This window comes from Neophocaena asiaeorientalis, unplaced genomic scaffold, assembly GCF_003031525.2.
Source record: "Neophocaena asiaeorientalis asiaeorientalis breed wild unplaced genomic scaffold, Neophocaena_asiaeorientalis_V1.1 scaffold633, whole genome shotgun sequence".
Taxonomy (NCBI): Eukaryota; Metazoa; Chordata; class Mammalia; order Artiodactyla; family Phocoenidae; genus Neophocaena; species Neophocaena asiaeorientalis.
In genome coordinates this window covers 583,395-604,110 of record NW_020173395.1, presented here as the reverse complement: position 1 = coordinate 604,110, position 20,716 = coordinate 583,395, and the positions used below count along the sequence as shown (strand labels likewise).

Genomic DNA, 20,716 nt, shown 5'->3' with positions numbered 1-20,716 from the left:
TATATATATATATATATACACAGAATGGTTTCACTACCCTAGAAATTCTCTGTGCTCCACCTCTTCATCCTTCCCTCCCCCTCCATGAGCAGAAAGTAGATCCTTCTACTGTCTCTGTAGTATTGCCTTTCCAGGATGTCATATAGTTGGAATCATACAGTCTGTAGCCTTTTCAGACTGACTTCTTTCACAAGTAATATGCATTTTAGTTTCCTACATGTCTTTACAAGGCTTGAGAGCTACTTTCTTTTTAAGGGCTGAATAATATTCCATTGTCTAGATATATCACAGTTTATGTATCCAATCATCTACTGAAGGATATCTTGGTTACTTCCAACTTTTGGCACTTATGAATAAACCTGTAAGAAATATCTGTAAGTTTTTGCGTGGACATAAGTTCTCAACTCCTTAGGTAAATACCAAGGAGGGTAGCTGCTGGATCATATGGTAAGAGCATGTTTAGTTTTGTAAGAAAGCACCAAACTGTCTTCCAAAGTGGCTGCATCATTTTGCATCCCCACCAGCCACGGATGAGAGTTCCCGTTGCCCCACACCCTTGCCAACATTTGGTGTTGTCGGGGTTCTAGATTCTGGCCATTCCAATGGGCATGTTGTGGTCTGTCATTGTTTTAATTTACATTTCCCTGGTGACATATGATGTGAAGCATCTTTTCATAAGCTTATTTGCCATCTGTATATCTTCTTCTGTGACATGTCTGTTAAGATTTTTACCCTTTTTTTCACAGGTTTTTTTTTCTTATTGTCGAATTTTAAGTGTTCTGTGTGTATTTTGCCTAAGAGTCCTTGGTTAGATGTGTCTTCTGCAAGTATTTTCTCCCAGTCTGTGGCTTGTCTTCTCATTCTCTTGACACTGTCTTTTGCAGAATGGAACTTCTTGATTTTCATGAAGTCCAGATTATCAATTCTTCTTTCATGTATCATGCTTTGGGTGTTGTATATGAAAAGTCATTGACAAACCCAAGGTCATCTAGATTTCCTCCTGTTATCTTCTAGAACTTTAAGAGTTTTGTATCTTACATTTAGATCTGTGACCCGTTTTGAGTTAATGATTATGAAGGGTGTAAGGTCTGTGTCGATTCTTTTGTTGTTGTTTGTTTACATGTGGATGTCCACTTGCTCCAGCACCATTTGTTGAAGATTGTCTTTACGCCACTGTACTGCTTTCACTCCTTTGTCAAAGATCAGTCACCTATATTTGCATGGGTCTATTTCTGGGCTCTATTCTGCTCCGTTGGTCTATTTGTCTATCGTTTTGTCAATATCACACTGCCTTATGTACTTCTGGGGAAGCTTTTCTTTATTTTGAAAAATTGTTTTAGGATGAAAGTTTTGTAATCTGTAATTTGAGATCCTCCACTGGCCTTCTGACCAAGATCGTAAACAGCTGCCAAGCAAACAGGACTCACAATGCCCTGTCCCAGATGCACCCAGAGCTCACCCACCTGTCCTATAAGCAGCACCCGAACGTCCACTCTCGCCATTTTTCACCACGTCTTCACCCACCACCACCTCTTAACCAGTCCACGGCTTTCACATCTTGTATTTCTGCACTCATTCACCAAACTGCACCATGATTTTTTTCAGACACACATAAAATCCCATCACTCCTCTGCTTCAAGCCACTCAGTGTTCCTACCACACATATGTGTATTGCATCAGCCTTTTTCTTTATTTTTTGAGCTGCCCGGGTGCCCTTCCATGTCTCTCCTCCAGGCCAGCGTTCCAACCCAGTGGTCCCAGCCTGTAGGCTTAAGCAAGACATGGCAATGCTCATGGGCTGGTTTCAGAGAAATTTCCCAGAAATCCCTGGGAAATTCATCCCACCCGAGACACCCCCTGCCCCCTCGGGGCCTTCTTGGCATCCCTCTGGGTCCCGCTCCCCACTGCTCACAGCAATGCCTGGCTACCAGAGTTCAGCCCTGTTGTTTGAGCTCCGCAGTGGCTCGTGGCCAGAACAAACACTGACTGCAGGAGAAGAATGTCAGCCCCAAGCAGGTGGGAACTCGGACTCTTTCAAGTTTCCATTAGAGCCTTCCACAGGCTGAGCCCTTGAAAAACAGTTGATGATGATGCAAACCCAACTTCAAACTGGGGAGATTAGATTGCACTGGCGCTTTTAGTACTTCTGGCTATCACATACCTTACCAGTACAGTCTATCTATGTCTGGTAGACCTAAAGCTTAGAGTTGCTAGGAGACTCAGTGATTAGAAAACGTAATTCCCTTTACTTCAGGGACACCCCTCAACCAGCCAGGGAGGTTTTCCCAGCCTTTGCTGGCACTCCAAGAGATGGGGAGCTCCCTCTTGAGGCAATTCATTCCTTATTTATTTATTTTTGGCTGTGTTGGGTCTTCGTTGCTGCGTGCGGGCTTTCTCTAGTTGTGGCGAGCGGGGGCTACTCTTCGTTGTGGTGCGCGGGCTTCTCATTGCAGTGGCTTCCCTCATTGTGGAGCACGGGCTCTAAGCACGCGGGCTTCAGTAGATGCGGCACGCGGGCTCAGTAGTTGTGGCGCACGGGCTCTAGAGCACAGGCTCAGTAGTTGTGGCACACGAGCTTAGTTGCTCCGCGGCATGGGGGATCTTCCAGGGCCAGGGATCGAACCCGTGTCCCCTGCGTTGGCAGGCGGATTCTCAACCACTGCGCCACCGGGGAAGCCTGTCAATATCATTCTTAAAATATGGCACCCAGATCCAGCACAATACCACCTGCGATTTGATCAATGAAGTGACCAGGGATTTTATCATCACCCTTGTCCTGGCCATTCATATAGCCCATGGGTTTATATTCTTTATCAGCGTCAACGTCACAATCATATTGGACAGGCACTGCACCATCCCTAGCCATTTTCCCAGTCCTGTCCTTGCGCATGGCAATGTTGAATACACATGAAAGACTTTACAATCATCCCCACTGATTCCGTCTTGTCAGTGTTGGCCCATTGTTGGCCCACTGTGAGATCTTAGTTCCCTGACCAGGGATCGAATCCGGGCCCTTGGCAGTGAGAGCGCAGAAGCTTAACCAGCGGACCACCAGGGAATTCCCCTTCTGGCATCTTTTAACTCTTGATCCTGGGACATCCAGCTTACAAGATTTTCCTCTTACTTTTAAATCTCTTCCAAATTTGTGAAACATGGCTGGTACACACATCAAGTAGGAAGAAGCTCTTGGGTGGGCTCCCGGTGCCTGGAATTGGACTCGGCGAAGATAGCGTCCATCTGGAGGCTCCAAACCTGGAGAGAAGACTCACATCCTAGTTCAGTCCCTTGCAGGACATGAGGACCTGGGCAGCCACACCACCTCTGAGCCTCTAATTACACATCGAGAGAAGGAGAAAAACAAAAGCGCCCACTTCATAGGACTGAGTTTATGACGATGAAGCCCACAGCACAGCGCTTGGTGCCTAGTCCGCGCTCAGTGAGGACTGGCCCTTAGTTTCAGGAGGGATCACAAAGACCTGGAGATGCGACGGGGGTGATGTGATTCCAAGATGGCCTGATCGATCAGGTGTGGCTGGCCGTGCTTTGTGCAGGTCCCACTTCACATCAGCCTCCAAACGTCCAGGAGTCACCTCAGCCCCTTCTCAAGAGCAGCAGAGATGGTCCCAGGCCCTTTCTCCTCAGATGCGTCGCAGGGAGCGGGGCAGGACAACGTGCAGGGAGCAGGGCGCCTGGAGGTAAAGCAAACTGCAGACTCGTCCCCGAAATGGGGCTGCAAAAAAAGACACAGATAAGACGGTCCCGGCTCCATCCCTGGCTAACGGACTCGCTGTGAGTGCCGACTCCAGCTGACTCTGGGCTTGGAGGGTGCAGAGTGTGGGTGCAGCAGGGGAGAGCCACCCGAGAACCCGGCCTCCTGAGCTAGGCCCACGCACCTCAGGCCCCGCCACGCTGTCATCAGGATGACGCCTGCTGCTGTAGAAAGCGGCACGCTGGCCCGACATCACCCCGCAGAGCCACGCCCACACTGCCTCCCAGAAACCCACAACTGGAACACTCACAAGAGCGTGAACAAGCGTATCAGTCCTCAGAGGCAGGGGTGGAATTTCAGCGGGCACCTCCTCTCTCCCCCAGACGCTCCTCCTCACTGTGCATCAGCTCCAGGCCCAGGCTGGGCCAGGCTAAAGGCCGCATAGCCGAGCAATCAGGCACCAAACTCTGCAGTCAGTAGCCCGGGATTCACGTCTGCCTCCAACACATTACTGTGCAACGTTGAGAGCAGTCCTTTACCTCTCTGTGCCTTCCATTCCTTACCTCTAAAATAGGGCCATGATAGTTCCAACTCATAGGGCGGTTGGAAAAACTAAAGAGACAGGGCCTCCAGAGTATAATAGAGTGCGAGGCATATAGGAAATGCTAGGCAAAGGTTAGCTCCCCGTGGAGGTGAGGCAGGCCGCACAACAGATTTTTGTCTGGGCCATTTCTTGTCTCTCCCTCCCCCTGCAGGCAGGACTGCAGATGGGTTCAAGTCAACAGCCCACCTAATGGAGGTCCAGACTGGCCCCTAATGCAGCTGCCCCGCCCTCGGGCGCACTGGTGAGGAGGGCCCAGTGCCCACCAGCATGAGGAGATGGTGTATCTTCATTCCCCCTGTTAGGGGACCCCAGCCGTCAGGGGCAGGAAGGTCAGATCCCAAATGAGCTCTAGTCCTTCGCATCTCGTGTCCCGCCTGCCCCTTCCCCCAGGCACATCCCACCCATCACAGGTCGTAGGCCGTGGGATGCACACAGCCGGGCGGGGGTGGGGGTCACACTGGCCGGCCAGCTCACCTTCCAGCTTCTGTTTCGGCTAAAGTCCACAGTGGGCTGTCCCTCTTCTTGGAAGCTAGCTTCTTCAGGGATGAATTTTTTTTTTTTTTTTTGGTGGGGGTTAATCTAGGGCTAGTGATGGTTGAGTTCTGTTTGCATACTAGGTAACAAAGTTGGCAGACAGCCCTTAAGGAGGGTCATGTTTGCACAACAATGATTCAGAGCTCTGCCAGGACGGCCGCCAGCTCGGCTTATCTCCGGGCCCAATCGAGTCTCAGAACCGGGAGGGAAAGCGTGGCCCATTATTCAAAAGCATAAGCTGATTCCGTGCTGGCAAATGGCTCACCAGGACGTCCTGATCTCAGTCCTTTAGTCGGCACCTCCTCTGCTAGCCTCCGGGAAGCCCCGGGCAGATCCCATCCTGCTGCGTCCTTGGGGCCCAGGGTGAAGTCACCAGTCTGGACACAGAGGGACAGAAGGCTGCCAGCTCCATCCCGGTGGGAGGAAATCACAGGAAGCAGCAGATCTTGCATACCCTGCCTCGGGTCCCGGAGAGGAAAGGAGAGAGATGCTGGGCCATTTGGGGACCTCGGGGAGCTGCAGAGATTCAGGGTGCCTGGGGAAGCCCCACGATTCTTATCTCCGACGGGCACATTGCAGCAGGGGAAGCGGGTGGAGAGCAGCCTCCCCCTGCCTCAGGCTTCACTCAAGTCTGCAGGCACCCGAGCCAGCGCAGATGCTCGCCCGGGGCCTGTGACCACCTGCCCACCGTCACTTCAGCCACTTTGCAGCTTCTGCTTCGTGTCGTCATCGACATCTGGCAGCCACTGGCTTCTCTCTGGTGTTCCCCCTGGACGTCTGGGCTAGGAAGAACCCCTTTCCTGCTGGCCTGGCCCCCAAATCCTGAGTCTGGGAGGAAGTGGGCCTCAATGGCCGGCTGGTGGAGGCGCGAGGCGGCCAGGCGAGTGTCCGGTGAAGTGCGTCACGGCGCTGGCATCTGCAGTCCTACCCATGGCCACTCCTGATTCTCCCGGAAATGTCATCCAGGCAGCCGTAGGATGGAAGGCAGCCACTCCAGCCGACCCCGACAGCCTGGGGCTGAAGGGAGGCAATGACTCCCCCAAGCTCCCTGCACAACCTCTCCCTGCCAGCGCACTCACGGCCATGCCCGGGGCCACGCCACCAGCCCCCAAGCATCTGCCCACGTTGGCGAGCCTCCAGCCATTCAGGAGCGGCCCCGCAGAGAGCAGGGGCCCTTCTGTCTTCCTGAAAGGCTGCCTGTCCAGCGGCTTTCTCCTGGGCAGCCCGAACCCCACACCTCTCAGACCAAACCTGGAGGAGAGGCCTTTGGAGGCAACTTTGCTGATGGAGAGTGGAAGTTTCCACAGAAGCCGCTGACTGAGATCTTAGAGCATCTCTTGGGGCAAAGGTACAGCTCTCATTCCAGAGATCCCTCCCTGAGCGTATTCGTTTGCTCGGGCTGCCATAATCAAGTTCTGCAGACTGAGCGCTTTCAACTATAGCAATGTGTTTACTCATCGTTCTGGAGGTTGGAAGTCCAAGATCAAGGTGTGAGCAAGGCTGCTTTCTTCCAAGGCCTCTCTCCTCGGCCTGTGGATGGCTGTGTCCTCATTCTGTACCTCACATGGCCCTTCTGTGTATCTTGTCCTAATCTCTTCTTATAAATGCGTCAGTCATATTGGATTAGGGCCACCCACATGACCTCATTTAACCTTAACGCCCTCTGTAAAGACGCTATCTCCAAGTTCAGTTACATGCTGAGGGGCTGGGGCTTAGGATTTCAACATATGAATTGGGCGGAGGCGAGGGGGAGTGGGGCGCACTGTGTTAACACAGCCCCTGACACCGAGTGGGGTCACAGCCCACCGGGAAAGGATGAGCCCGTCAGTCGGCCAGAAATCAAAACCATGCCGTGGAACCTTCCCCAACGTTCCCCGAGGGGCTATCCCTGCTGCGTAGGGGGGCACAGAGATCCTGGCATTTCCGCATGTAGCCTCTGTAAGCCTCACTGTGACCTTGCATCATGGGCATTATTTTAAAGATGAAGGAACTGAGGCCCAGAGAGTTTAACTAGCTTGCCCCAGGTCAAAGTGGAGTCAGGATTTGAACCCATGTCTGTCTGACAGCAGAGCACACCCCCTACCCCGCCCTCCCGCCTCCACCCCTGGCCATGCGACCTTCCATCTTGACCTGAAGGATCTGTACACAGGGCACATAAGAAGCTGAGGAGCCCCCAGCCCTGCGGTGAGTGGAACGAGGCTGCTGGCATGCCGGGGGAGCTGAGCACCTGGAAAGCCAGGTGACACACCTGGGGACTGGGTTCCTGACTTGGTCACCTGGAGCTACTGCCAGCACGAGCCTGGGATCCTGGCCCCAGCAGGACGGCTCCGATGCGGCGGGTGGCGTAGGCCCAGCCCAGAGGGTGAGCTGTGCCCGTCGGCTAATGTGTTCTTGCATGGATGTGCCCGAGTGTCGGTAGGTGGTACTGGTGCCCTGGGGACCAGAGCTCTGGCCCTTTGGAATGACTCCCTGTTCTCCCTCTAACTTCCCCCGTTCTTCCTCGATCGGCTGGACGTGTTGGCCGGTCTCTGAGTTCCCCAGCAGCAGAGGGGACAAGGGACGGGTAAGAAGTTGCCAAATTTTAGTCTCAGTACAGTGCCCTGTCCCTGAGACGGTGGGATTAGGTGGTCATTTTCATCTCGGGGATGATGACGATGAGGATGATGATGAAATCCAAAGTCAGAGGCCCCTCACCAAACTTGAGGTGGCTGCAGAGGGCATACACGATGCCCTAGATGTGGCTACAGGGGACTGTCAGCTCAGTGGAAATCACCGCGGCTTCTTAGAGTCAAAAGGACCCGAGAGGTCACCTGATCCAAGGCCCCTCCCACCACACACACACACACACACACACACACACACACACACACACATTATTCAGGATTTCTCTCCCCAGCTAAATGCCTCCTCACTTCTCCGCTGATAAAGCTCTTGCTTCTAGAAATTTCTTCCTGCTTCTGAACTGAAATCTGTCTCTTTGAGCCTTCCACCTGTTGGCTCCCGTTCTGACCTCCGAACCCTCCCAAATCAGCTTAATCCTGCTCCACTCACTCAGCCATTGTCCAGCAAGCATCGCCCGAGCACCACGCCAGGACGTGGAGAAGAGCGGACATCCACTCAGCAGTCCTGACGTACAAGCCCTCCACGTGGATCATCTCATTTAATGTTCACACCAAGCTCTGTTGGGTGGGTACTACTGTCCCCATTTCATGATGATGCAACTGAGGTTCAGAGAGGTTAGGTAACTTGCAAATCGTCACACAGTAAAAAACAAAACCAGCATTAACCCTGAGATCATCTGGCCCCAGAGTTTTGGCAGTCCTTCTTGCCAAAGTTCTTTAGCATTAGCCAACTTCTTGAGGAATGGGGATGAGGGGTGCATTTGCTAAGCAGACAAAGCAGGGGACCACTATGGACAAAGAGAAGAACTTGGGCAAAAGCCAATGACAGTCTTTAAAATACCCGACCCTGTGTTTGCCCTTTGAGTCCCAGGAAAGTGAACAGGGAGAAAATCTCTAAAAGGACAACAAAGTCGTTCTAAATCTTAATGTGTAGGTAGATTTTTCCTTTAATGTGACTATTGGTTTCTGTTTAAAACAAACACAAAAAACCTAGTGAACGGGAAAACAGCAGGGTACTTGCTCAAAAAATTAAACATACACTTATCCTATGATCCAGCAATTCCACTTCTGGGTATATACCCAAAAAAAGTGAAAGTGGGGACTGGAACAGGTATTTGTACAACCTTGTTCGCGGCAGCATTACTCACAATATCTAAACAGTAGAAGCAACCCATCAACAGATGAATGGATAACCAAAATATGGTCTGTACATACAATGGAATATTATTCATCCTTCAAAAGGAAGGAAATTTTGACACATGCTACAACATGGATGAACCTTGAGGACATTCTGCTAAAGGAAAGAAACCAGTCACAAAAAGATAAATACTACATGATTCCATTTCTATGAGGTACCTAGGGTGATCAGATTTGTAGAGACAAAGTAGAACTAGAGTTGCCAGGGGCTGGGAGGAGAAGGTAAATGGGGACTTAGTGTTTAACTGGGAGAGAGTGTCAGTTTTGCAAGATGAAAAAAATCTTGGAGATGGATGGTGGTGATGGCTACACAACAGTGCAAATGGACTTAATGCCACTGAACTGTGCACTTAAAAATGGTTAAAATGGTTAATTTTATGTCGTGTATATTTTACCACAATAAAAATAAAATTAAAATGCCCTAGTGGAAGTACTGCACTTCTGTATATGTCATGTCTTCGGTTCACTCCTCAAAAATACTTCAGTAGCTGAGGTACACTCGCCTTGGAGCTGGCGAATCTGGGTTTGAGCCCTGATTTTGCATAGGTCCACTAAGCGTCAGTTTCCTCATCGGTTATATAGCAGCAATTACCTCTATTATGAGTTGATTATGACCAATTAAATAAATTGATGGATAATTAAATGCTTTAAAACTCTAAAGTAGCATGCCAGGGTAGGCTGGTTGTATTATTATTTACTGAGAGCTGAACACTGGGCAACAACTACACGTCCAGAGTTTTTTTGGAAAGATCCTCTGGAACTGGGAAATCTGGTCCATTCGAGCAGGTTCCTGCCACTGAGGAGCTCACAGTAGCAGGGAGAGAGAGAAGAGAATGCTCCAGAATTGTTGGGGAGAGCTATGAACTATTGGGTCACTCAGTAAATGGTCTCACCAGAAGAGTTGCCCCTTCCTCTACCCTCTGAACCCCCTAACTGGGGACAGCCAACTCCCAGCCATCCTTTGACCTCAGCAGCCGGTGTCGCCAGGAGAAAAAGCACGTCAGCATCCATGACCCACCCCCAGCAAGGTAGAGAGAGCTTCCAGGTGAGGACCTAGGAGGGAGAGGATTGAATGCTCCTCTAGGAATGCATTGCCCGAGGAGCATGCGGGATCCTCTGGAAAGCCAGATTTATCCCAGAATAGCTCACAGTCCCCGGGGAGCTGGAGGCCACGCCTAGAATCTTCACGATGACGAGGATGACAACCACGTGATGTACTGAGTGCCCCTGTGTACCTGGCGCTCCGGAAAGCTCCATCACATATGCCCACATCTAACCCTATGAGGTAGACTTTTTTGTTGTTTTTGTTTTTGTTTGCGGTACGCGGGCCTCTCACCGTTGTGGCCTCTCCCGTTGTGGAGCACAGGCTCCGGACGCGCAGGCTCAGCGGCCATGGCTCACGGGCGCAGCCGCTCCGCGGCATGTGGGATCTTCCCGGACCGGGGCACGAACCCGTGTTCCCTGCCTCGGCAGGCGGACTCTCAACCACTGCGCCACCAGGGAAGCCCGAGGTAGACGTTTTTATTGCCTCCATTTTACAGATGAGAACACTGATGTCCAGAGAGGCAAAATAACTCGCACGAGTGGTTAAGAAGCAGAAGCAAGCTGTGAGCCCACAGCTGTCTGAATCCCCAGTCTGTGCTTCTTAAAACCACACCAGGCTGTAAGGAACGGCCCCAGCGTCAAGGCCATCTTCAGGCCAGGGGTGCCCTGGGCTCACTGGGGGCCTCCTCGTGACTGTGAATGGTGCCTGAAAACAGAGTACGTGGCTGGCAAGGTGCAGTGCGACCAGATCCTTGGTACGGTGGTCAGAGTGCTGACTGGTCAGCGGCCCTCAACATCCAGGCGAGACCCTCCACCAGCAAAAAGATCACAGCTCGCTGAAGGTTCAGACGATGGTTAGCATTTTTTAGAAATAAAATATTTGTTAATTAAGGTATGCACATTGTCTTTTAGACATAGGGCTATGGCACACGTACGAGGCTACAGTATAGTGTAAATATAACTCGCATACGCACTGGGAAACCGGAGAACTCGGGTGACTCGCTTTATTGCAATATTCGCTTCATTGCAGCGGTCTGCAGCTGAACCCGAAATATCTCCGAGGTCTGCCTGTATTTGCCTCAACTAAATCTAAGGAACATCGCCTAGGCTCAACCCTTTTTGGCCGTTTGCTGAGCCTATTAGCATATTTTGCTGAGCTCATTAGCATATTCAGGACATCTGTTTAATTTTCCTGGATCCAACACGTGTTCAAGGCCGTGCATTTTCATGTAACACCTGTGGCAAAACAACCTTTGGAAAACTGGCCCTTCCAGTGTCCATCTCCAGGGTCTACAAAGCAAGCCCAAGCCTCTTAGATCTGGTTGCTGAGAGGGGCCTTGCCCGGTCAGGCTGGGGTTGGAATTCTGGCTCTGCTGCTCACCAGCTGTGTGCCCTGCAGCAAATCCCTTGACCTGTTGGAGCCTCAGTTTCTCTCACAGGTAAAGTGGGGATGGTGGCTACATCTGCTCACCTTGCTGGGAGGCGTTGGGCGGAGCCTGAGATGACCCAGGGCGTGCGGGCCACAGAGGGAACCCCCTGAACAAGAGTCCTCTCCCCGCCAAAGAAAACACATCCCTTCTGAGCTGGCAACGGCGCCGCGGGGCGGATGAGTTTGGCAGAACATTTTCAAGAGCAGAAAGGGGGCGGGGAGCAGCATTCCGGACCCCGGATGCGGGTGAAGTGGAGGGTGAAGTGGCGGGCTTTCCTTTCCCACCATCCCAGGCTGCCCTGATAGGTGCTCGGGTATTGGGAAGGGTAAGCCAGGCCAGGCTGCAGCCTGACTGGGTTCCTCCCCTCACAACCAAGGCAGGGGCAAACAAACTGGTTTGTCATGGGGCACCAGTGGCAGCTGGATCCTCCCCTTCACCCACCCAAAGGAACAGCCCCTCTTCTCCTTTCCCAAGCCCCCAGGATGCACCCCTGTGCTTACCCTTGCCCAGCCCCAGACCCAGCCCCAGACCCAGCCCGTGAGGGATGGGCGGGAGGGAGCCCAGAGCGCCCGGTCCAGGCCCAGTGCCTTTTTGCCCTGATTCTGGAGCAACAGGGCTATTCCACCCACGCTCTGGCCCCGCGTTCCCCTCCGCCCCTCCCCTGTGCTCGGTGCAGGTACTGGCCTCCAGGCCCATGCAGACCGTCTTCAGGAAGTTCCTAGCAGCCAATGCAAATGAAGGCCACTCCCTGTAATTGAAGAGCAACTTGCAAGGACAGATCTGTCCTCCCGAAGCCAGAGACTTCTCCCTGAGACTTAATCCTTGGCTCTCTGAGTCATCAGGGGCTTCTCAACCCCTGACAAATGGAGGGTGGTCTGGGTGCCAAGTGTGTCTCCTGAGCCAGCTTGGGACAATTTTTGCTGAAAACCAGAACTGGTCCAAAGAATGTCTTGGGGCTGAAAGTTAGAATTCAGCCCAGGGGTCCTTCCCTGTTGACCCGGGACAAGGCCCACACTTGTGTTCTATGGCTGAGGCCATGGCCAAGCCCGTAGGAGGGCATCTGCCAGGATGACAGGCAGCTGGGATACCTGTGGGTGTTAGCGCGACGGGGCCCGCGCACTTCTTGATTCAAACCTGGACTCCGTCGTGCATGGCTGCCAGGGCCGAGCAGAGAAGACCAGGGCTGGCCTAGCCGAACGAGGCAGCCGGGGCTGCCCATATCTGGAGGGTGCAGGTGACCCCAGCCCCACGTGCTGCCTGGCCAGGTGGGAGGAGGAGTAGGGTGCCTTCCTGCAAATCCAGTTCCTCAGAGCCCAGAGAGGTTTCCATGATTCACCTCACCAAGTTCACACAAAGATGCCTCCATACAGGCCTCAAGTCCAGCTTTGGTTATCAGAAACCGATGGCCCCACACTGCTGCCTGCCCTCTGGGACACCTTCACTGGCCGTCCCTGCCGTCCTCCACATACTATCCTACGGAAATACCTGCCTGACATCTCGCTTCTCAGCTTAATGCCTCTGAGTGGTCCGCAGCTCTGAGCCGAGATTCTTAACTTTTCCTTTAGGAATTTGATGATTCTCTCTCACGTGCACCCTCCCCAGAAAAAATGTGCATGCAAAATTCGAGATGCAATTCCGGGGTCCCGGTCAGTCCTGAAGCCCTTCCTTGGATGTCCTTGTGTTTCGTGAATTCCGGTTCAAGAGCCCAGCTTCTGTGACGAAATCTAGCTCTCTCATGCGACCTGCACAGCTTGCCCTCTGCAGACTGAAGACCTCAAGCCGTCTGTCCCCCATCCCAGTCCCCCAGACTTCAGCCTTGCCTCCCAGAAACTCTGAACCAGGTGTGGATCCCTGCACCTGCTCCTCTGCTTCTACGAGTTCCACTTTTTTAGATTCCGTATACAAGTAGGATCACACAGTATTTATCTTTCTGTGTCTTGCTTATTTCAATCAGCATAATCTCCTTCAGGTCCATCCATGTTGTTGCCAATGACAGGATTTCCCTCTTTTTTAAGGCTGAATAGTATTCCATTGTGTGTGTGTGTGTGTGTGTGTGTGTGTGTGTGTGTGTGTGTGTCACAACTTCTTTAACCATGCATTCATCTACAGACATGGCAGACACTTAGGCTGTTTCCATATCTCGGCTCTTGTAAATAATGCCATGAACATGGGGGTGCAGATATCTCTTCAAGACCCTGATTTCATTTCTTTGCGTATATACTTAGAAGTGGGATTGCTGGATCCTTCTGAGAAGCCATTTTAGATGTTTTTCCCTAACTGCCCACTGCTATCAAATTTTAATATCCTGGGTATTCTGTATGTCTGATTATATACTATATGTATATCTGCTTTATACATATAAAGTTTACCTTTTGTATTCGATGCAAGGTTAAAGATGACTAAATAACATTTGAAAGTTAGATTAAGAACTGAAAAGCTGTCAACGTTGAACTTAATTATACTTTCTGAGTAAATTTTATTGTGACTTATTTACGTACGTGAATTCTCAAATTACGTAGACAAAGAAGAATTTATACAAATATATAATGATGAGAGCAATGCAAGCAAATCTTAAAATGTCATTCAAAACTGTTATTTTTCTGGCAAAACAATGGACAAAATTAATTTCTTAAAAACTATTTTCAGTAAATTTAACTTTCAACTTTTGCTTAATACAGCAAGGTAACCAGTTGATAAGGCTGTGGTGTGGGGTACAGTGGTCTGGGAGGCCCCTGTGAGGACCAGTGGGACCCAACGGATGCTCTCTAGCCTGCCAACTCCCAACCCCCAGCCTTTCATTTCCTCAAATGGGCCATGCTTTATCCAACCACAGGGCCTTTGCACAGGCCGTTTCCCCTCCCTGCTTTCATTCTATTCCACCTCTCTTTGCCCAGTAACTCCTCTGACACTCCGCATCTCAGCTCCTTCACCACTTCCTCAGGGAACTGCTCCCCAATTTCCCTGAGAAAGTCACTTCTTCTACTGTGCCCCTGCCCAGCCCTACGTAGTCCTGAGCAGGGTTATACTATCTGTGTGTTTCCTTCCAGCCTTTCACCACCTTCCTGGACCATAAATGGGTTCTTAACACATGGAAAGAAGGCCCCTAACGAATATTTGTTGAAGGGATAAATGAACAGCTCCTTCACCACACTTCACATGTCAGAATTTGTTCATTTACTCACTGGATACCTATTGGCCCCTACTGAGCTCTGAGTTGGGGGCTGAGAACAGAGAGGAGATGTCATCTGTTCAACAGTCTCCTCTTCCACAGACTGGAAGGTCTCTGGGGACAGGGGTCACAACAGAGGTAAATGTCCCACGCTTATCATATACTCTTGGTGTCCCCCGCCCCCGCTCCCCAAGGATCCCCAGGAAGAGCCTGGGAGTCAGGCAGGCCTCTATCCCCCTCCACATCTGGCCATCAGTCCTGCCACTCAAATCTGCCCCTTCTGCCCACGCCTGCTGACGTGGCATTCCAGTCCAGACTGGGCCGCAGTCTGCCCACAGGCCACCACGTAACCAGAGTCTCCCTGGGCAAGCCCTGCACTGCCTGGAGTACAAAGCCCTGGCTTCTGAACACAGCACTCAAGGCCCTCCCGTGTGCTTTCCACCCACCTCTCCACTCAACGCTTGCCGTTTTCTGCCTCTACATTCAGGTGCCAACAACAACAAACTCGGTCTTGTTCCCCACCCGTGCCATGTGGCCGCTTGGCCCTCTGATCTCGCTCATGCTGTACCCATGCCATGCCTCCCCCGCCATCTTTGCTGGCTCAGTCCTGCTCAGCCTCTGAGATGTCACTCATGCAACATGTTCTCCAGGAGAACCCCATCCTTGGCTGAGCACTCCTCATCGCCTGATTCTGTTCCTCTTTACACGTGTGTTAACATTTGCTTGTGTATCTCTCCTGTGAGAACTTTGAGGGCAAGAGTTGCATCTGATAAGACCCATGATAATATTGCTAGAACCTAGCATAGTGCCTAGGAATTAATAGGCCCTCAGTAACAGCTTGACAAATTAATTGTTGATGGATGGAGAGATGGATGAATGGATGATGAGTGACTGGATGGTTGGATGGATGGAAAGATGGATGAATGGAGAGATGGATGGGTAGATGGATAATGGATGGATGGGTGGATAGATGAATGGGTGGATGATGGATGGATGGATGGATGGATGGTGGTTGGATGGAATTCCATTGTGTGTGTGTGTGTGTGTGATGGATGAATGGATGATGAGTGACTGGATGGTTGGATGGATGGAAAGATGGATGAATGGAGAGATGGATGGGTAGATGGATAATGGATGGATGGGTGGATAGATGAATGGGTGGATGCTGGATGGATGGATGGATGATTGGGTGGATGCTGGATGGATGGATGATGGATGGATGGATGGATAGAGAGATGGTTGGGTGGAGAAATGGATGAATGGATGATGAGTGACTGGATGGGTGGATGGAGAGATGGTTGGATGAATGAAAAGACCAATGGAGAGATGAAAAGATAGAATGAAAGAAGTGGCCGGGAGAGACTTTTCTCACAGCACAGAAACCAATGCCTCTTTTCCTACAGCATTCATTGATTACCACCCTGTAGTGGGTTCTGTGCGAGGCACTTGGACATGTCATCCCATTTGGTCCCCCTAACAGTCCTATGAAGTAAACATGACTGTCTCCCATTTTACATGCGAGGGAATGGAGGCGCAAGAGTCACAGCTGGGAAGGGACAGAGCTGCGTCAGCCGTCCAGGCCCAGGGCCCTCCCCTCCACCCCCCTGAGACAGAGCGCTGTCTTGGGCCTCGGAGCCTGCTGATTTGCCTTGAAAGGAAGGGAAGGCACAGCCCGCTAACCTTTAATTCTGTACAGTGGCGGGGCCTCCCTCCCTCCATCCCCCAGGAGACTGAAGCCTAAATCCCAGTGACGCTCCCCAGCACTCGCTAGCAAGGCTCAAGGTGGAGCAGTGCTCCATGTACTAATATTTCTCCAGGACCTGATACCTCTACCTTCTCAGGACTCAGGGGAGAGTTAAGGTAAATAGGTCCACGCAGAGCCGAGAGTGAGGGGCCAAAGTGAACACAGAATCGGTGGCGGGTGAGGAGGGTTTGAGAAACAAACGGTGCGGGCCAGGCTGAGACAGCCCCTCCTGAAGGCGCATGGGGCACCCTGGCTGGGGCGGGGAGACTCCACCAGGGCCCCGTGGGGGGCACCCCCAGGGGGAGCGAGGACGGGTATCTACGGGCAGGCTGACCTCCACCCCAGCAGGAAAGCCAGGCTCCCCGCCTGGAACGCCTGGTCTCTGTCTTCAGTAGACGGAGTTGTGGAATCCCCCAAAGCCTGTACCCAAGCTCCGGATCTGAAGAGCTGACCCTGAGTCAGGGGGCAGGAGAGACTTGGCCAAGTTCACAGTGCGCCTCGGGGACGGCATCCGTGTGAGGACTCAGGTCTCCTCGCACTGGGGCCAGGGTCATTCTCTGTCCCTTGTTCTGCCCTCTCCCTGCCCGGGGTCTGTTCACAGGACACGCACCTCGTTTAGCCGCAACCCTTTAGTGAACCATCCCTGTCTTAAGACGCAATCATTCGCTGGAGAGAGTCCTGCCCCAGCCCCAACCACACCCCTTCCCCAGGCTTCTGACAGGCTTGTGAGCAGGAGGCGTGAAAGGGAGGACATGGGAGAAGGCGGTTTACCCTCCAAGGAGCGTTGCCCGGTGCTACCCTCAGAGATGACTGATCTCTGTGCGGTCTAAACAACACTTGCCAAACTCTGTGACCCAAGTCGCCAGTATAATGTCTCTCCAATCATCTCATGCTCCACTCGATTCAGAATCCTTTTTTATACCCTCATCTCCTTCCCAAAGGGTTTGAAGTGGAAACAACATAAAGCACAGCTGAAATAAGTCTTTAAAGCAAGAGTTATGTGTCAAAATATAGGTAAGGCGTGAGATAACCGTATCAGGACAAATGGGATAAATGTAAGCTACTACATAAAATTGCCTCTTAGCATCCCAGAGGCCAAGGCAAAAGGGGAAACATGGTGCACTCCATGGCTTTCAAGACCTAATAAATGGTGACATAGAATAGCTGGTAGGAGGTGGACTCTGGGGTCCAAGTCTGTATCAATCAGCCATCAATGCAGCTTTAGCCCCATTCACACTCGATGCCCGGCCCCTCTGTGCCCACAGGCTGCTCCATCACTGAGGCTGTGACGATCCTGGGGAACAAGCTCGGAGATTACCAGGGGCAGTTGAACACCACCCACCTGCTGGCCCAGTGCGACTACTTCCACAACACGTTCATCCGCCACTACAAACTCTACCAGTACGTCCTGGGCCAGGACCAGGACGTCAAGCTGACCGTCACTCACCTGGAGGTGTATGTGCCGCCTCAGCCCCTCCCACTGGCTGCGGGCAAGGACCTGGCCGTCTGGAAGCACGAACAGCAGGTGGTGGAGCTCAGCGCGGCCGAGGTGCAGAAGAGGGCCTACATGCTGCAGCTGAAGGAGGCCCTGCAACTAGAGCAGCAGCACCTGTTGCAGGAGTTGCTCCCGGAGCTGCCCAGGTGGCAGCACCAGGTCCTGAAGAGAGAGGTGAGGTGGGGTCCTTGGGGTGGGAGGAGACTCGCCTGCCCCCCACCAATGTCCTTTCCCACCAAGAGGACATCCAGGCTGGACCCTGAGGCCCGCAAGAGGTCCACACACCAGGAGGGGGCAGAAGGGGACAGGCTTTGCGTGCACGTTTCATGAAACATCCCTGAGATGTATAATTCGTGGCCCCATTTTAGTGATGAGACAACTGAGGCTCGGTCGCCTGGCCCAAGGTCCCCAGGCTAGCCTGTGGTAGAGTTTACATTTGGACTGAGGTCTGGCTGGCCCCAAAGTCCAAGTCCTTTCCACTGCAGATTCTGCCAAAAGAGTCCCCAGGCTGCGAACCACCATAGATTTCCTCAGTGCCCTTCGTCTGCTGCAGAGGCAGCGTCCATGGAGGATGCCTGGGCGGGGCGGGGAGTGGGGGGAAGAAGGAAGGGCCGTAGGGGACAGACAGCTCAGGGCAGTGATGTGATGAGGTGGGGGAGGGGCGGAGCCAGTGGCCCAGGGGTGTGTGTGGAGCTAGGAAACTGGCTGCCCTCTTGGCAGGTCTTAAGGACTCCTGGGGCTCCAGGAGCCAGAATCCCTGATGCCCAGCTCTTCAATAAATGGCTACTAGCTTGGTCCCGGGGCAGCCAACTCCTTGAGGGCCTGGCCGAGTCTAAATTCATTTTTTAATTATATGTAGGCACTGATAGCCTCACTGTTGCTTGTTTTTGAACACAGGGACAAGTATGTGCGTGTGTGTATGTATGTGTGCGTGTGTCAGGGAGGTTTGAGTTGGGGTGGGAATGGGGAGTCTCAGCGACTCTGTGTTCCAAAAGCGTCCTGGTTCTGAATTGTCAGCCAAAGAGTGGGTGGCTTTGGGACGCATTCCTTTAAATATGCATAAAACATTGGGGAAATCTCTAAACAATTAATACAATGGAACGAATGATACTCTTCTAAGTTTAAGTCTTCCCGGTAAATAGCGCAACGGCTGCCCTTCATGCATTGAGCGGGGACCCAACAGAACACAAGCAGCGGCTTGTCTCCACCTCCTTCAAGGGACCTTCCAAGATACGTGGGCAAGGCCACGGGTGGAAGGGGCCGCCTCCCCTCCTGCTGCCCCCAGCTCCCCTGCAGGCCTCCATTACCGGGCCTGCTGGTCCCTGCCAGGTGGAGCTTGTAGGCTAGAGTCCCCTCCACTCTGTGCCCCTGAGCTGGGGACACTCAACACCGCAGGATAAACATGGTGCGTCTTCTTGGAGCCCAATCCTCCCCGACGCCCTAGGGGAAGAACGCTATTTTTCTAGGGCGAATGTGAGATTTTGCATGGGATTCTAAGTTAAAATATGAGATCTCAAAACAGTGACTTGTAGGTAACCAGATACTCAAGGCATGTCCCCTGACACTCCCAGGACAAGCATGACCTCTCCGCTACTGATTGGTTGCTTGGGCAGGGAACTTGGAGAAACACAGTTACACGGTCCCTGTCGCCAGGATTTTATGATGCCATGATCCCGATTGCAATGACAGATAGGGTCTCCTGTTTAAGCTGGCGCGTGGTGGCTGAGTTTTCATTCTTCCCCAGTCTGGCTAGTTGGGGGACACACCCACTCTCTGACCGATTTCCCCTGAACCCTCCGATGAAGCCTGCAACTGGAGCTTTGAGATGTGAGAATGAGGTGAGGGCAGAAGAGGAAGGAAGGGGGCTGGCATCTAAATGGAGCTTAACCAGGGACTTCCCTGGTGGTCCAGTAGTTATGACTCTGAGCTTCCACCGCAGGGGGTGCCATTTGGATCCCCAGTCGGGAACCTAAGATCCCACATGCCATGCTGCGGGGTGCAAAGAAAATAAAAACTGGAACTTAACCAGAAAGTAGGGGATACGGGGCTGGCCTCCGAGCCCAGAGCAGTGTGAACAATAAATGACACACTCAAATGGGGAGATTGCCACAGTACGCCCGAAGGAAGGAGGGAAGAAGCAAAAAGAGAGCTGTAGGAGAGGGCCACAGGGAGAGAAGTGCAGCTGCAGGTAGAGGACCACGGCCATGTCCAACCCCAGCTGGCCGGCAGGAAGGTGAGAGACTTCCTCGTCTCCCCACCCTCAGATCTCCTGCCAGGGTCTCCCATTGGCTGAACTCAGCCAGCAGCCACAGGTCAAGGGAGCTGGTTGATGCAGACCTTAAAAGTCAGCCTCCCAGGGCACAGAGTGGGGTGGAGACAGATGGGGAGTAGGTCTGGGGGGGAATGGAAGGTGCCAGCACACTGAGAAAGGAGGCGGCTGTGTTGAGAAGTTGCAACTGCGGTGGGACTCTGTCTGCAGATGGCCTGAGCCTTCCCCAGGCCCTGTTCACCAGGCCACATTCCGTTTCTTTCAGGAGCTAGAAAATCTCATCAACGAGGCCATTCACATCCAGATTGAATGCCTGAAGGAGCTGCTGCAGTATGAGATACAGATAACCTTTGAGATTTTGGACCTGAAACTACAGAAGAAGACTCTAAACCTCAACGCTCCCACCCCTTCCCTGCTCCCCGTCACGGGCCAGTCAGGCCAAGATGAAGCTCTTAATTTGTACAAAGCAAACAAAGGGAGGAAAGCGAAAGCAAAGAAGATGTAGGAGGCCCCGGTGACCACGGTCTGAAGACTGATTGAGGAAGAGCCACTGACAGATAGAAAAGGATTATGTGGTGTGCTCAGCGCCCCAAAGATCAGAGGGTTTTAGCAATTCAAAGAAATAAAACAGCACTCACCATATTTTCTCTATCTTCTTGCTGGAAACCATCTTACACCCCCTGGAAGTCCAACCCAAATGGATTTTCCTTGCGTGGAGGAGGGGGCCGTCCTGTAAGCCCAGGCAAACATCATTGACTAAGCCGGAGCTCAGACACGGACGACAGAACAGCCCCCACAGGGTTTCAGCAGGTAAGAGGGAGGGCAACGCCGGATGCCGGGGAGGACCTGCAGCCAGCACAGTGGGTGGAAACAGGTGCCGGGACTCCTTCCTCCCTGAGG

The 20,716-nt window shown here is 52.3% G+C and overlaps 1 protein-coding gene across 1 annotated transcript in view; it reads left to right on the top strand.

Moving 5' to 3' along the window:
* The window catches only part of CUNH8orf74 (chromosome unknown C8orf74 homolog), a 25,253-nt gene extending 4,814 nt beyond the window's left edge, over positions 1 to 20,439 (top strand). The window contains exons 3-4 of the mRNA XM_024746940.1: positions 17,318 to 17,721; positions 20,082 to 20,439. Of these exons, the coding sequence (XP_024602708.1) occupies positions 17,318 to 17,721; positions 20,082 to 20,321 (644 nt within the window). The 3' untranslated portion in view covers positions 20,322 to 20,439. The remainder of the gene's footprint in view (positions 1 to 17,317; positions 17,722 to 20,081) is intronic.
* The last annotated feature ends 277 nt before the right edge of the window (positions 20,440 to 20,716 follow it).